This window comes from Bos javanicus, chromosome 16 (genome assembly GCF_032452875.1).
Source record: "Bos javanicus breed banteng chromosome 16, ARS-OSU_banteng_1.0, whole genome shotgun sequence".
Lineage (NCBI taxonomy): Eukaryota > Metazoa > Chordata > Mammalia > Artiodactyla > Bovidae > Bos > Bos javanicus.
The window spans coordinates 56,398,753-56,416,870 of record NC_083883.1 but is presented as its reverse complement, the minus strand read 5'-3'; the positions used below and the strand labels follow the sequence as shown (position 1 = coordinate 56,416,870).

The window sequence follows — 18,118 nt, the reverse complement described above, 5'->3', positions numbered from 1 at the left end:
ACCAGCGACATTCAAACTGCTGGACCCAATGGAATTCTCAGGCTTCCTACAACCTGACCTTTCAGCAGCTGAGCACTTCCTTCTTGACAGACTTACTCACTTGCGTTTACCTTGACTCTCTTCCTACCCTACTGGTGTGCTTTCTGGAGCTCCTTTGCCGTATCTTTCCTCCTCATCTTTCCAACTGCCGAACACTGGAGTGGTTGAGGGCTCAGCACCTAGATGACTAGCTATATTTACTCCCTAAGTTATCTCAATATAAAGATACATAAACAGTTTTTTAATTAATACAACAGATTTACAATCATGTAAATATGAAATTTTCAGTAAGAAAAATAAATTTTTACCATCTTCCTAGCAATTCTCCCCAAGAATATAGGATCTTCTCAGGACAATCCTTAGACACATCACCTGTTCCACTTGAGAGTTCATTATCACTCTCTGCAGAAGAAACACAAGAACAACAAAGATTATATTATATAGTACATTCTATTTTTATGTGTTATAAAACAAGAAGCATGACTGTTTCTAATAAAACAAATACTTCTGCTTATATTACACCACTGCAAAAATAACAGTATAAACTTCAATAATATGTATTATTTCAGTGCCAAAATAAATATTTTCAAAGCACAAAGTTTTTATTAAAATTCTTGTCCACAGTTTACATGGTATGAAACTGAAAACACCTATAAACAAATATCTTTACCCAAAGGAAGTAAAATTTAAAAGCTAATGGTAACATGGTTAGAAATTCCTATTTAGTGTTCTATTCATCAGTTTAGTATTCTCAAATATTGTGTGTGTGTATTCAGTCGCTCAGTTGTGTCCTACTCTTTGAGACCCTATGGACTGAGGGCCACCAGGCTCTGCTGTCCGTGGGATTCTACAGACAAGCATACTAGAGTGGCTTGCCATTTCCTGCTCCAGGCTATCTTTCTCAACCCAGGGATCAAATCCACATCTTCAGTGTCTCCCACATTGCAGGCAGATTCTTTACCACTGCATCACCTGGGAAGCCCTTATATTTTATTAAAATCATTTATACATTTTATATTATAGTTACTAATATTAATATTTGATGAAAAATAAATACTAAAGAATCAGACATATATATCAATATATAACACTGAGAAACATTTATGATACAAATACACAACCAGAAATCTAAAAAAAATTTTTTAAGACATATTGAAAAGTACAAGTTATTTTTGACTGTCCATGGGATTCTACAGACAAGCATACTAAGGTGGGTTGCCATTTCCTGCTCTAGGGGACCTTTCTCAACCCAAGGATCAAATCCATGTCTCCAGTGTCTCCTGGAGATGAAACTTTCATGTTTTAAAATGACAACTTCATAAAACATCGCAAAATATAAAGTAACAGTTTTAGAAAGAATAAGACAGCTTGAGTTATAGTTTACAATCAGTAGTGAAAATAAGTTAACTCTAAATTCTATAAATCTTTTGAATGGTAACAGACCTGGTAGAGAAAGGAAATGTAGTGGGCACAATTCACCTACATTATACCAAAGCTTTTGACACAGTGCTACCTAAGAAAAGGCTGGAGAAGTACAGATTGAATGATAAAATAGGCTGGATAAAAATCTGTCTGGCTGATAGCAAGTACCAAGGTTTCACCAATGCTCTTACAGTATAATAGGGATTGGCATTAAGTGAATCTCACAGGGATCTGTGCTAAAAACAATATTGCTTAGCACGCGACAAATCCAGCGATCCAAGCAGAAACTCGTTCATACCAGTGGATATATTCAACACCAAAAATTAATGTGATAAATAAAGACTTATTTGGTGAGGTTTAAAAGATGTGCTTATATGCACCTGAAAAGATTTTATTACATATTTAGCAAAATATAAACAAACTATATACATACACACAAACAAATGCTTCATCATCTTTAGGACAACATCAGATCAACAAGAACGATGATGGACATTTTATTCTAAAAGCAAGTATTATTCTGGACATTGGTAATGAAGGTTAAGAGGTTATATGCTAACATCACTGCTCTAGAAATACCTCACATAGAAGTGAGAGGTTCTGTTTCTTTTAAAGCTAGAGCAAATGAAGTATTACTAAGTATTGGAGGAATACAGTAAACAGAAACAACTGAAGCCTTAAGAGTAAAATAGCCTAACATGAAAAACTATGCTTTATAGTCCTTATAATTTTTTAACTAAAATTAGGCACTTCTGAGAGTAATATGAAAATGAATAAAGGAAATCTCATTTAAAATGAAGTCAGGAAACCCTGAAGGGGCAATTCTCACACATGTATCATTCGTGGCAGCTTACAGGCACTAACAGGAAGGAAGATTTCCTCCCAACCCAGCAAGGTCAAGCTGCTAGCCACCTACTGTCAGTGAAGAACCCCTGTAGCCCTCCCCAATTTCCTCCTTTTCGCTATAAAAGCAAGCCCCTCTCCTCCAATCTCCAGATACGCCTATCATTTACTGTTGTTTGCTTGTTTCAAATTGCAATTCTCTCCTATTACATAATAAACTTATTCTGCTGGTAAAATAACTGGCTGGTTTTGTTTGTTTAACATTAGCAGTGAAAAGGGACACTATTAAAAATTACACTAGAAAACAGGTTAAACTTACACTATCTCAGGCAAACAGACTTCCGGTCACCCTTCTTATTAATTAGTACCAAACATAAGCATTTATAAGTTGATATTCAATTAAGCAGGGTCCAAGATGATCCCACATTATACTCTAAGTTGCCACACAGTAAATAATAATACACCAAAGTGCCAAATTATTTGATGAAGTTGTACCTGCTAAGTTGGGAGATCAAAATCTAAGAACACAATAAAAGAAACAAGGAAACAAACACCGATGGACATCACTAACCTTGAATATTAAAAAACTCAAAAGGTACTACTGATATTGAGAATCTTTTGGACTCATTATTCTTGCTGTGAAAGGAATCCCTAAGCATGAAACAAAACCAAGATGCTTTAAAAGAGAATAAGAAATATGACTACCTATAATTTTAAAACTTCTATGAAGTAAGGTACAGTATATATTTTTTTAAAACTATATTTACAGTACATATTTAGCAAAAAAAAAAATCTAACATATGACGGACTATTTTGCGTAACATATCAAAATAAAGAGCAGTCCAACAGAACATTGGGCCAAGGACATGAACACAGTACAGGGCAAAATACATAAAATACAACTAGCTAAAAAAGAAAGCCCTATCTCATTAATAATTTTTCAATGCAAATTAAAACAATGAAACATATTCATCAATTAGACTGGCAGACAGTATAAAGAGTAATAATATCTGGTGCTGATAAAACAGGAAACAGGAAGGTTGATACTTAAACAAGCAATCTTTAATTTATTAAGATTCTAAAATGCATATACCATTTGGTCTAGTAACTTCACTTCTAGAAATTTATGATCCAGAAACAGATATGCAAAAAAAAAAATATGGAAAACTATTTTAATTGTATCATTGTTTGTGAAAATAAGAAACTGAAAACTATCAGGAATCTATCAACAGGAGTTTTATTAACTAAATTATGGTCTATCCAGTCAAAAGAATACTATCTAGCAGTTTAAAAGAATTGGTGAATCTTTATAGGCTAACATGAAAATCATCCAAAATATATGGTGATAAAAAGAAATAAAAGAGTAATCTTAAGTATGGTTTTATTTTAGTAAATATTATTCCTTATATGATTACAAAGATCTTTAAAAATAGCTGTAAGAATAGACACCAAACTATTAACAGCAATTACGTTTCAATAACTGACAGTATCTTATCACATAGTAGGCATTCAATAAATATTCAGGGAATACATCTTTCAGTTCTAAGTTTTATATTACTGTAATACTTTTATCTTTTAAAATAAGTTATGTATAACTATAAAAAGCACAGGGAAAGGATTTTAATTTTTTAAATGACCCCTGTGCTATATGAAACAAAAACCTATTTTATTATTACAAACCCCTACTGCTATGTCATAAAACCATGAATGATAACAACAATGTCTTGTCTTCTTGACACTCTCCCAAGTTATTGTGCACCAAAAAAGGAAATCAGAACTGTAAGCAACTAGATTAGCAATGGAGAACTCCAAGGAGAAGGAAAGAAAATGGGCACACTGAAGTAAAACCAGACCCCTGATGAACAATTAAGGTAGAGACAACAGAAGGCCGGGAGCCAAATATTTGGATGAAAAGTAGGATTTAGTCAAGTAAGTTAGGGGGCTTCCCCAAAGGCTCAACGGGTAAAGAATCCACATGCAATGCAAGAGACCCAGGAGATGGGGGTTTGTTCTCTGGGTTAGGAAGATCCCCTGGAGAAGGAAATGGCAATCTGCTCCAGTATTCTTGTCTGGGCAATCCCATGGACAGAGGAGCCTGGTTGGCTATCGTCCAAAGGGTCACAAAGAGTTGGACATGACTGAGTGACTGAGTAAACAAACGAACAAAACAGACTCCTACAATATCTTTAAGACTTCCATGAAAACATGCCTGTTGGACTCCCTGGTGGTTCAGTGGTTTAGGAATTTGCCTGCCAATGCAAAGAACGTGGGTTCAATCCCTGCTCAAGATTTCCCATGCAGTGGGGCAATTAAGCCCACACACCACCAACTACTGAATCCTGCCTGCCCTGGAACCCAACAAGAGAAGCCACCACAATGAGGAGCCAGTGCACAGCAATTAGAAAGTAGCCCTCACTCACTGTGACTAGTAAAAGTCTATGTGCAGCAATGAAGACCCAGTGCAGTCAAAAATAATAAATTTTTTAAAAACCATGCCTGTTTACATTATTTAGTCATATATTTAATATCTGTAACATTCATGTCCTTCTCTTGAAGTCCAAGCTCTGCCAGGGCTGGGATTGTATCTTATTTGCCTTTATATAGTAAACTTCAGCACATAACACTGGACTGTGGAATGAATGGAAGGATTATTTTGTTGCTGCTTTATTTTGAGAATACCTTCATACATATAAGGCAATTGGGAAGGAAAACCCTGGAGCAAGAAAGATGAGAAATCAGGCAATTTTTCTGTAAAGACAAGAAATTGCCCAGGTTTCAGAGTACTGATTGAAGAGGAGGATAATTCCTATTTTGACTGCATGGGAGGCTTTGGAGAAATATGACAATGTTAAGAGAGTTAGTTGAGGGAATTTGTAGGTAATAGTTTCATCTTCCTCTATAAAGCGTAACTTTAGGAGAGGTCTCTGACAGACTCTGCTTAACTTACACAGCAGGATTTGGTAGAGACTCTTCTTAATATGCATAATTTCACTTCCTTATCATGAACATTTTCCTCATCAATTTCAATTTCCCTGCAGTTACTGGTGTCCTTTAGAAAGCAGGACCATGAAGAGCATTTCAGATGTCACTGGATTCAGACTGTAGGACTACTACTTTCTTTAAACATCAGTGAAATGCAAATAATATCAATCAGGTAGCGTTGTAAAAATTAAATGAAAATGTATTTGAAGTGCTACACAGGGTGCCTGGCATACAACAGCACTCAAGTGTAGCTATCATTTTTATTCTTATTGTTATTGAGCCCTTAGTTGCCTACCTTCAAAGCACTTAAAAGTAACTTAAAAAGGATTTCAGGTTTGTTCTGTCTTATCCACGGATTTCTAGTATGCAGAGAGCAGAAACCAACTGTACAATGCCAAAAGAAATTATAATTGATGTAAATTTTTAGATCAAACAAAATAAATATGTATGATGCCGCGATCAAAATAATTTAGTTTCTTAACTTTGGCACCATTCCCTGCTTTGAAAAAGAATTGTGTTTCTATTAGTGATGTTTTTCATCCTAATCATAAAAGGAAATTTTGAGAACTAGTGTCAACAAACATCATAAAAGGAAAAAAAGTACAGACACAGATATACAATATACTTTTTTTCAAATAAAGTTAAAAATAAATAACAAAATTAGGGACAAATAAGCACAAAAATCTCATTTTCTTTTCTACTAAAGAATTACTCATAAAATACAAAGCTGAAAAGTATGCACAGATAAAATGTGGCTACTGAGGATTTTCAGATATTTTTCCCCTTAATTTTAGTCTTTCTTAATAAGTAATAAATATTTGTTGAAAGAAATACAGGCAATCACAGGTTGCTAAAAACTTTCTTCTAAACACACTGGGGAGAAAGATACTGAAAATTTTACTAACTGTGCAAAATGGGTAGAAACAGGTCTGTAAAAGGACACCTACCAACCTGGAGTAGTAAAAAAGTGGTTCATTTTGATTGTCTGTTGCCTGCTAAGTCACTTGGGTCATGTCCAACTTTTTGAGACCCTATGGACTGTAATCCACCAGGCTCCTCTGTCCATGGAATTCTCCAGGCAAGAATACTGGAGTGGGTCACCATCTCCTTCTCCAAGGGATATTCCCAACCCAAGAATCAAACCCACGTCTCTTTTGTCTTCTGCACTGGCATGTGGATTCTTTACCACTACTGCCACATTGATTAATTAGTTGTAAAGAATGTCATTTTGATGGCCAAACGCTAGAGCCACATTTTAATGACTTTGAATATAATATAATCTCTCACTTTTCACATCACAGAGTCAGAATATACTTGTTTTACATAGAAGCTTATATGCAAATGTAAATCATTAATGTAAAAGAAAATACATTCCTTAGTTTCTGAAATGTTCTAACATTTCCCACTGTCCAAAGCAAGTTGATTTACGATAGAGAAAAGATTCAAGGTAGAGACCACAAATTGCTTGCTTCTTTCCAACTTAATTATCATCACTGTCATTCTAAATCTAATTACAAGTTTAAAATTAATAATACCTGTAGTTCTTAAGCGTAAGTGATTAATAAAAATGTATCATTATTTGCTGAAACCTGTCAACCACACTCAAGAGAACTAGGGCAACCAATACACCTGACATGAAGGACAATTAACAATGTTAAACAAACTGTTACATTTTACATTTTTCTGGGATATTAATGACTTAGAATTTATTCAGTTATGTATTTACACTTTGAATTTCAGTTCTTTGGATATGCATTTCAATTTTACTTACATTTTCCGATTTTTAAAACTGTATGTATGTATGTATGAGTGACATACAAAAAACTGTAGATATTTAGTGTATAAAACTTAATGTATTTGTAGAGGTTAGCATAGTCCTAGAATAAGAAATTTGAGTAATGTCTATCTGAATGTATTATCTATGACCCTTTGCAAAATAAACTGAGGTGGTAAAAGAGGAAAATAGCATCTGGCAGATTTTTTAAAAAGAACATACGATTTAATAAAAAATTGTTTTAAAACACATTCAAAGAATGACTTTTTTAAGGCAGCTATTCAATTAGAGGGAAAAATTAAGCAAGAGTTAGAGATCATTAGAAACAAAGGGTAGCAAGACAAGAAAGAATTCATCAGGCTAGGTCAAATCTAACTTATGGTAGAAAAAGAACTCACTGACATCTACCATGTGGTATACAACATACTCAAGAGTCCTCTGAGCAGACGACCCTCTTCAACCAAGAGTGTAACTGAAAGAGAAAATACTCACAAATAAATAAGAAAGGAAGGGGAAATGCCCACAAAACTAGCCAAAGAAGCAAATGAAGCAACTGACAAATAACTAATCTCGAAAATATACAAGCAACTCCTACAGCTCAACTCCAGAAAAATAAATGACCCAATCAAAAAAATGAGCCAAAGAACTAAATAGACATTTCTCCAAAGAAGACATACAGATGGCTAACAAACACATGAAAAGATGCTCAACATCACTCATTATCAGAGAAATGCAAATCAAAACCACTATGAGGTACCATTTCACACCAGTCAGAATGGCTGCAATCCAAAAGTCTACAAATAATAAATGCTGGAGAGGGTGTGGAGAAAAGGGAACCCTCTTACACTGTTGGTGGGAATGCAAACTAGTACAGCCACTATGGAGAACAGTGTGGAGAGTCCTTCAAAAACTGGAAATAGAACTGCCTTATGATCCAGCAATCCCACTGCTGGGCATACACACTGAGGAAACCAGAAGGGAAAGAGACACGTGTACCCCAATGTTCATCGCAGCACTGTTTATAATAGCCAGGACATGGAAGCAACCTAGATGCCCATCAGCAGATGAATGGATAAAGAAAGCAGTGGTACATATACACAATGGAGTATTACTCAGCCATTAAAAAGAATACATTTGAATCAGTTCTAATGAGGTGGATGAAACTGGAGCCTATTATACAGAGTGAAGTAAGCCAGAAGGAAAAACACCAATACAGTATACTAACGCATATATATGGAATTTAGAAAGATAGTAACAATAACCCTGTGTACAAGACAGCAAAAGAGACACTGATGTATAGAACAGTCTTATGGACTCTGTGGGAGAGGGAGAGGGTGGGAAGATTTGGGAGAATGGCATTGAAACATGTAAAATATCATGTAAGAAACGAGTTGCCAATCCAGGTTCGATGCACGATACTGGACGCTTAGGGCTAGTGCACTGGGATGACACAGAGGGATGGTATGGGGAGGGAGGAGGGAGGAGGGTTCAGGATGGGGAACACATGTATACCTGTGGTGGATTCATTTTGATATTTGGCAAAACTAATACAATTATGTAAAGTTTAAAAATAAAATAAAATTAAAAAAAAAAAAAGAAGCCATATGAAATCAGGCAGTTGAAGTAACAGTGAAATTAGGTTCATGCCTGCAGCTGGGTTTATATATTCCGCTGAGAGACTATAATTCAGAATATAAATTCAGTTCAGTTACTGAGAAAATTAGATAACCAGACAGAGATGAAGACTGAATAACTATCCATCCATCTATCTGTATATATGTGTGTGTATATAAATATATATAACATATATATGTGCACACTTATAAACACATACCTGAGTGTATACATATATACACACATGTGTCTCTCTGTGTGTATGTATGAGGAGAGGAAGAGAAGGACGGAGGGAGAAAGAGAAATGGATAAGTGTAACCAAAATAAGGAGAGGTGACAAAATCTGGAAGAAATGGTTCTCTTTAAGAGAAAGCATATTAAGTATATGAAGAGATTGCCAAGTATAGAACACAATATGGGGAAAAGCAGAAACTGACAAAAATAGACTTGGGTTAGCTTTTAATATGGGCTTCCCTGGTGGTTCAGATGGTAAAGAATCCGCCTGCAATGCAGGAGACCTGGGTTCGATTCCTGGGTTGGGAAGATCCCCGGGAGGAGGGCACGGCAACCCACTTCGGTACAGATGATCTCATACAGACAAGGATTTTAAAATTCAAAAGTTGGAAAAAAATATTTGTGAAAACAATAGTAAATAATGGACTTTTGAGAAAAACTCAAGGTTTGGAATTTAAGTTCCACCTGTTGGGCCTGCTAACATTCTGTGTGGCCCATGATCACACATCTTCCTGTGACGTCCTGAATACTTGTCTGCCTTCCTTTCTAGACTAACTTACTCACTTTTGTCAGAAACTGTGTTACAGTCATCACTGTATTCCTCCCTATCAAAGTACTGGGCGATTTGGCTGGCAACATTTCTATAGAGACACAAAAGACCACAGACAGTCAAAGCAATATTAAGAAAGAAAATAAGACCTAGAAGAATCAGGCTCTTTGACTTCAGACTATACTACAAAGCTACAGTCATCAAAACATTATGGTGCTGGCGCAAAAACAGAAATACAAATCAATGGGACAGGATATAAAGCCCAGAAATAAACCTACACACCCATGTTCAGTTAATTCATGACAAAGGAGGCAGACTATACAATGGAGAAAGAAAAGTCTCTTCAATAAATGGTGCTGGGAAAACTGGACATCTATATATTTAAAAAATGAAATTAGAACATTCTTTAACACCATGCACAAAAATAAACTCAAAATGGTTATGAAACATAAACATAAGACCAGATACTATAAAACTCTTAAAGGAAAACATAGGCAAAATGCTCTTTGACATCATAAATTGCAGCAATATCTTTTCTGAGCCATCTCCTAGAGTAGTGGAAATAAAAACAAAAATAAATAGGAACTAGTTAAACTCTAAAGGGTTTGCATGTCAAAGGAAACCATAGACAGAATGAAAAGACAACTGACAGAATGGGAGAAAATATTTGCAAATGATGCAACCAACAAGAGACTAGTCTTCAGAATTTACAAACAGACCATGCTGCTCATTAGCAAAAAAACAAACAACCTAATCAAAAAATGGACAGAAGACCTAAGTATACATTTCTCCAAAGACAACAAATACTTTTATTTGCCTGATTTCCTATCCCTCTTCAGCTCAGTTCAGTTCAGTCACTCAGTCATATCCGACTCTTTGCAACCCCATGGAATGCAGCTTGCCAGGCCTCCCTGTCCATAGCCAACTCCCGGAGTTTACTCAAACTCATGTCCATTGAGTCAGTGATGCCATCCAACCATCTCATCCTCTGCCATCCCTTTCTCCTCCTGCCTTTAATCTTTCCCAGCATCAGGATCTTTTCAAATGAGTCAGTTCTTCACATCAGGTGAGCAAAGTATTAGAGTTTCAGCTTCAGCATCAGTCCTTCCAATGAACACCCCGGACTGATCTCCTTTAAGATGGACTGGTTGGACTGGTTCCTCTTCGGTGTTTTCATAAATGATATCACTATCTATCCAGTTGCTCAAACTGAAAATCTACAAGTTGTTCTTTTACCCTGATCACCTACATTTAATTACCCAACCCTGTGCACACCACCTCCAATATGTTATCTCAAATCTATCTACTTCTCTCCCTTTCCAAATATAACTCTAACTAACCTCTAACATTTTGACAGATCTTACAATGAGGGTCTCACAAATGATCTTCCTGATTCTATCCATGCTCTACTAAACTCCATTCTACATGTATCCAGCTGCTGTGGCATTTTGAAATCATGAACCAAATCTTTGTCTCTCCAGCTTACAACCCTTCAAAGTCTTCAAAAAGAGAAAGCCCTCACTGTGGCTTACAGAAAGTAACATGATGTCTCCCTGGCTACCCGTCCATATCTGTTATACTACTAAGTTGCTTGTCCCCTGCCCTTTGGTCATCTGTCCTCCCTTTCACTTCTTCAAAATCATCAGGCATACTTTCATGTCTGAGACTCTGTACCACCTTCCTCCCTCCTGAAATGCCCTTTCGTATCCTCCAATGGCTGACTTTCTCTTGTCATTCAGATCTCAATTTAAATGTCACCTCCTCAGAGGAATTTTTGCTGACCACCTAATCTAAAGCAGCTACCCAAACCAATCAAACATCATTAGTTCTTTACATTTTTCTTATTTATTTATCATCTACTATCTTCTTCCCAATTAGAAGTATAAAAAATTTATCTATCCTATTATTTCAGAGGTTTTCAAGATCAACTCCAGGGTCAATGATTCCCTAGGAGGACTCACAGAAATCAGCATATAGTTACTTGCAACACATGATTTACTAGTGACAGTGAAAGGATACAAAGAAAAATCAGCAAAGGGAAAAGGCACACTGGGTGAAGTCTAGCAGAAAGGAAGCAGAAACTTTCAGGAGTCCTCTCCCAGTGGAATCCTCTCCAGGTGCTCAGTGCTTAGTCATTCAGCTGTGTCCAACTCTTTTTGACCCCATGAACTGTAGCCCGCCAGGATCCTTTGTCCATGGGGATTCTCCAGGCAAGGCTACTAGAGTGGGTTGCCATGCCCTCCTCCAGGGAATCTTCCCAACCCAGGGACTGAACCCAGGTTTCCCACATCGCAGGTGGATTCTTTACCATCTGAGCCACCAGGGAAGCACACTCAATCCCTCCAGTAATGAGCTGTGACACCATGTGTTAAACACTATCTACCAGGGAAGCCCATCAGAGACTCTGTGCCTGAAGTTTTTTCTGAGGCTGGTCATAAGTACCCTATGCTGAGCATGTACCAAAATTTCAGAAGCCAGAAGAAAAGCAGGTGTTCAGGATAAACCATACTGTAGTACAAACAATTCAGGCACAGTTAATCACTCTTCTCAGTTAGGGAATGTGGCAACCCTCCTAAAATCTAAGTTTACCAATAACAGCCAAAGGCCAACCTTGCAAACAGGCTCTTCTAAGGACAGAAGTCTAAAGTTTGTTATGTTAACTCTTTTCCTGCACATTTATCAACCCCTATATTACCAATTATAACTTCCATTAACAGATTTTAAAAACAAGAATACGTTTTCTTGTCTCTGAATCGAATATTTCTAAGAAATTCCCACTCGTTAAACAATATTTACCTAACACTTGATACATGGTAGGCATTGGGAGCTCCAAAAATAATAAAACACCATCTGCCCCTTAGGAACTCACACTCTAGAAGGTGACAGAAATTAATTTAAAAGACCATATTTATAAGAAAGCATTTTAAAAATTACTAACAGTGGTGCGTACGAAGTGCCATTAGAGCATGATGATGGAAAGACTAACACTACCTCAGTATATAACAAAATCACTTCCAGGAAAAATTAAGAGAGAGAGGAAAGGGCCTACTTCAGCTATAAGATTATCTGAAGGAGTAATACTTGAGCCTGAACAGAGATCTAAATGATAAGGAAAATGCAGCCAGCAGAAGTTTTGATCAAAGTACCTTTCAAACAAAGAATAACATACACAATAACACTAAGAAAGGTCGATTAGAGAGAAAGCTTTAAACACTTAGAATATTCTAAACGTTCAATAAATGGTAGCTATTAGTATACCGTGTCCTCTTCACGCATTAAGAAACTGATGATTTTAGAGATTAGATACATGAAGCCCATACCTCTAGTACATTTGCATACCATACCATTCATATCTACTCTATTCATCTACCAAAAAAATTAATTTTAGACAGAAGTTAAAAATAGTGCAAGTAAAATGAAGCAAAAATTGATTACCTATTCATTCATTCAAATATTTACTAAGTACTCACTACATGACCAAACTTAAGAAGATGAAAAAGACATGCCTCCTAACTTTGAGGAATTTATGTTCTAGGAAAAAATAAGTACTTGGACACAGACACACGAGAGGAAAGCAGAATATGAGCTATAACAGAAACAGGAACAGAAAAGTCAGTGGTTGGAATAGGGTAGGAAACATGCCTTAGATCAGAACACTTAAGCTAAAGCAATAGGTAAATGAAAAACTAAGCCTTACCCTGCTCAAAATAAAGGGTGAGGAAGGGGGCAGCACAAATATGGAAAAAAAATTAAGGGTTACATGACTAATAGACATACATTTTCCTAAACTGTGTAACCAATTTATCGCCTAAATCTTTTACACAAAAAATACCCTGAATAAAATAAATCATTTCCAAAAAGACACTTTTAACACAACTGTAAAATATCTCTTACACCAATCTTTGATTAAATCAGAAAATACAAAATTGGCATGACGTAAAAGGCCCTCCATTATTCAACCTCTGTATTCTCTCTAATCTCATTTCCCACCCTTACAGATGAAGAATGTATATTTTATTGCATACAAAATGTGGTTTCCCATCACCTCAAGTTTTCCTCTGCTTGGAAGGGTTCCCTTATGGTAGTGTCCAAACATTTCCAGCTAAATAATAGCATTAATCAAGACTGAACTCAGAGGCATAATTTTCAAAATGTCTTCCCTGAATTTTCAGGCCAAACCAAGTTCCTTTTAGTCAGCTCACATTATGCCCTGTTCTCATCTTACGAAAGTTGGCCCACCTGATCCGTAGGATCTGCATCCATAGATGCAAACAATCATGGACCATCTGTAAGGGTACCTGAGCATCTAATGATTTTGGTATCAACAGGTAGTCCTGTAACCAATCCCTCCCAGACACCCAGGGATGACTGTACTGAATTTACTGCATTTTACTAAAATTATCTATTTATGGGTCTTTTTCTTCAACCAGACTATAAGCTCCTCAGTGGTAATAGTCACATCTTATTTTTGTGTCCACAGCAATGAGCAGAGCTGTGGGTGCCCACTAAAAGTTTATTAAACTTTTACAACTTTGATAAAAATTACCAAAAACAAATCTGAGTTATAGATGGCTTTCTAACCATTGCAACTGATCCAGGAATCACACTTGAAAAACTTTTAAAAATAAATTATTAGTTTTCTTTAGAGGGAACATCCTGAATATCAATTATCTACATTTTTCAGTCTATAGTACAGACTCTTCAAAACAGACATCATCAGCAAGTGCCAAATGTACCTGTGGTTTGCATTGTGAAGAGAAGATCAGCTGCTCTGTATACTTTTTAGGTGAATGAGCAGGAAAATGAAACTGCACTGTAGAAGTCAGAGTCTTCCATGTATTGCCACTTGGACTGAGGGCCACTGAATCTCAGAACAGGTGATTTTCCATGATCAGTGGTTTGCAATTCTTTCTACCTCTGTATCATTCATGTATGTAGCCCATTCTCATGAATTTTTTTTCAACACAGTGAATTCTCAACTTAGAACATACACTTCTAAAGTAACAAGGCACTTCTATATATTGAGAATTACTGATCTACATATATTAATTGAATTTGAAAGCATCACATAGGAACTGACAAGTTAATTCTTTTATAAGTATATTATGTGTATATTTATATTTATAATTATATTTCTTTTCCTAAAAAAAAATGTAATAAAGGCCAACATACAAAATGTGACTCACGTGAAGGTCAGTCACTTCATTAAAATCAAGCTACAAAGTCTCTGCATCTCTGCCCTTAAAATCCAGTTGATAGTCATAGTGAAAGAAATGGAAATTTGTTGCATCATTCTATGATTAAGGCATATTATTCTACTTATGCAAAACAGCACACTATTTTCAAAAAAAAGTAGTAAGAATGAAGCTCAAGATTTCTTAAATTATGAAGTTTTAATCCCTTAACCATAACATGACATAAATACTCAACAGAAATCTTACTTTGGAAATGATCATAGGTACAAAGTCTTCAAGAAGTATCCAAATTCTCTTAGAATTCAACTAACTTGTCTTTATCTGAGTGTCTGTACCTTTAATATCTTGCATTTATTTTACATATCTCTTTCCATCTCTAGACTGTAAGCTCCAGGAAGACAGGAATGGATCTTAAGCATTTGATACAGCACTTAATATATGCCTAGATTATAGCAAGCTCTAAATATAACTGAATATGAGAAGGATCAATAGGGCATTGGGAGTTGAGTGACCCAGATCTCTTATAATGCCTGGAAGAAAGCTGAGCTTTCTGAAAAGTGAAAGTGCAAGTCATACACCTATGTCCGACTCTTTGTGACCCCATGGACTATACAGTCCATGGAATCCTCCAGGCCAGAATACTGGAGTGGGTAGCCTTTCCCTTCTCCAGAGGATCTTCCCAACCTATGGATCGAAACCAGATCTACTGCATTGCAGGCAAATTCTTTACCAACTGGAGCTTTCTGAAAACTTACTGCTAAAAAATCACACTGGGCTTCCCAGGTGGCACTAGTGGTCAAGAATCCACCTGCCAGTGCAGAAGACAAAAGAGATGCGGGTTCAATCCCTGACCTGAGTTGGGACTATTCCCTGGAGAAGGAAATGGCAACCCACTCCAGTATTCCTACCTGGAGAATCCCATAGACAGAGAAGTCTGGTCCATAGGGTCCCAAAGAGTCAGATACAACTGAAGCAACTTAGGATGCAAGAAGGATGAAAGAATAGAAACTGAAAAGGAAAGATAAGCACGACAGAGCAAAGATTGAGAATGACAGAAGCAAGGAAGAGAAAACTAACACTAGAGAGTCATAAAGGTATGAGAAGAGAGATGATTAGGAGGACTATTAAGCAGGTTATAGCTGGGCAATTCTGAAGAGACATAAAAAATCTAATACCCTTATTTCTCTGATGTAAAATCTGTGGTTTTTGTAAAAAGAGAAAGGAAAAATTAAAGCTTTAATTATCTAAAGCCAAACTTCTGTTTTATTATTTAAATATTACTAAAAAAATTTTAATGTATTCAAATGGGTAACTTAGAATTTTTATTGAGTAATTTGCCTATCTCTATTTACAGTGTAATGAAAACACTAATAGTACTGTATTACATAGATCTGCTGACATACACTTTACAAATATTTACTCGAATCCAAATATTCAAGGCAGGGTGAAATTTTTAACATTACGTTTTCAGAAAGCTCAGCTTTCCTCCTGTCATTATAAGGGATCTGAGTCACTCAACTCCCAATGCCATATTCAAAGCATTAAAACACCACACCCCCTGGTGTAACAAAAGCCATAATTTCTCCAACTGAAAAATTAAGTCCTTTCTTTTCAGATACTAACTGCTGCTAAAGAAAATGGCATATGAATTAGTTCCATAAGCTTTCTACAAATAGTTAATAAACTCTCAGTCTTGTTTCACTTAAAGGAGTTAACTGTTTACAAATGCAATTATAAAGTAATCAGATCACATTCTGGTCCGGCCACTGTCACTTAATCTCAGGGTCTCAGTGCAGCACTTTCATGGCATCATCTTTCAGGATTTGAAATAGCTCAACTGGAATTCCATCACCTCCACCAGCTTTGTTCATAGTGATGCTTCCTAAGGCCCACTTGACTTCCCATTCCAGGATGTCTGGCTCTAGGTGAGTGATCACACCATCGTGATTATCTGGGTTGTGAAGATCTTTTTTGTACAGTTCTTCTGTGTATTCTTGCCACCTCTTCTTAATATCTTCTGCTTCTGTTGGGTCCTTACCATTTCTGTCCTTTACTGAGCCCATCTTTGCATGAAGTGTTCCCTTGGTATCTCTAATTTTCTTGAAGAGATCTCTAGTCTTTCCCATTCTATTGTTTTTCTTTGTTTCTTTGCATTGATCGCTCATTATTATTAGTAACTAGAAAACAGAATTAACTGCCTTGTGAATTGGTTACTCAATCTGTTTCCAAAGACCAGTCTACCTACCAAGTGTTAAGGACGTTCTACTTTGCCAACAAAGGTCTGTAGAGTCAAAGTTACGGTTTTTCCAGCAGTTGTGTATGGATGTGAGAGTTGGATCATAAAGAAGCCTGAGCACCAAATAACTGATGCTTTCAAACTGTGGTGCTGGAGAAGACTCTTGAGAGTCCCTTGGACAGCAAGGAGATCAAACCAGTCAATCCTAAAGGAAATCAACCCTGCTATTCACTGAAGGACTGATGCTGAAGCTTCAATACTTTGTTCACCTGATGAGAAGAGACAACTCATTGTAAAAGACCCTGATGCTGGAGAAAAAGATTGAGGGCAGGAGAAGGGGGTGATAGCACTTGCTTTACCTGCTGTGGTGGTAACAGACCATATCAAAATGTATTTGTGTTAGATGAAGACATCCTCATCATGCTTCAACTGACTGAAGAAATTTAAATGTTCTGGAGAATGATCTCTAGTATAATCAGGAGACACTTCAGTTTGTCAAAAGTATTAAGATACAAAGATGACGTCAGCTGAAGTGACCACAGTCCCGACAGAGTATAGACACTCAATAAACATCTGGCAGGGACAGAATCCAAAGGGAAAGCAAAAATTCTTTCCCTTCAAATAGAGTGGTTTTGATCCGTATATCCATAGTTTGATGGGATCCCAAAACAATATACACCTCTTAACAGATAAAAATGCAAAAGGAGTGGGTGTGAAAGAAGCAATAGTTTTCCATGACTCTCCCCTGATGTAACTACCACAATAATAATGCTTACTTTCTTTCCCATTTCCCTTTAGACAAATATGCAGGCACATAAACCAAACAAGATTTTGAGAATCTGACTACAGGTATTATGAAATACTAAATCTTTGACAAAAAAAGCAGTTTATATTAGATTTAACAACCACATAGGTGCTAACAAAATTCAAATCTATTAGCCTAACAAGCATATAAGACATGCTCAACTTCATGTATAATCAGGGAAATGTAAACAAAATGAGATGCCAGTAAGAATGGCAAATATTTTAAAACCAATAATATCTCCCGTTGGTGAAGGGAAGAGGTGAAGGGTGCTCAGATACACTATTGGAAGGGGAAAACATTTGCAGTCTTTCTAGAAAACAATTTAGCATTACCTATCAAAAACCAGATTGTGCTTCAGAGTATATACAAAGAAGACTATTCTTTATAACAGCTGTAATAGCAAAAAATAAAAATGGTAATTGCT

General features: G+C 36.3%; 1 protein-coding gene across 2 annotated transcripts in view; it reads right to left on the bottom strand.

Moving 5' to 3' along the window:
• Positions 1-18,118, bottom strand: part of RABGAP1L (RAB GTPase activating protein 1 like) — a 741,235-nt gene that overhangs the window by 532,075 nt on the left and 191,042 nt on the right. For both annotated transcript variants that reach the window (XM_061381704.1, XM_061381705.1), the window contains exon 12: positions 348-441. In XM_061381704.1, coding sequence (XP_061237688.1) covers positions 348-441 — 94 coding nt within the window. The remainder of the gene's footprint in view (positions 1-347; positions 442-18,118) is intronic.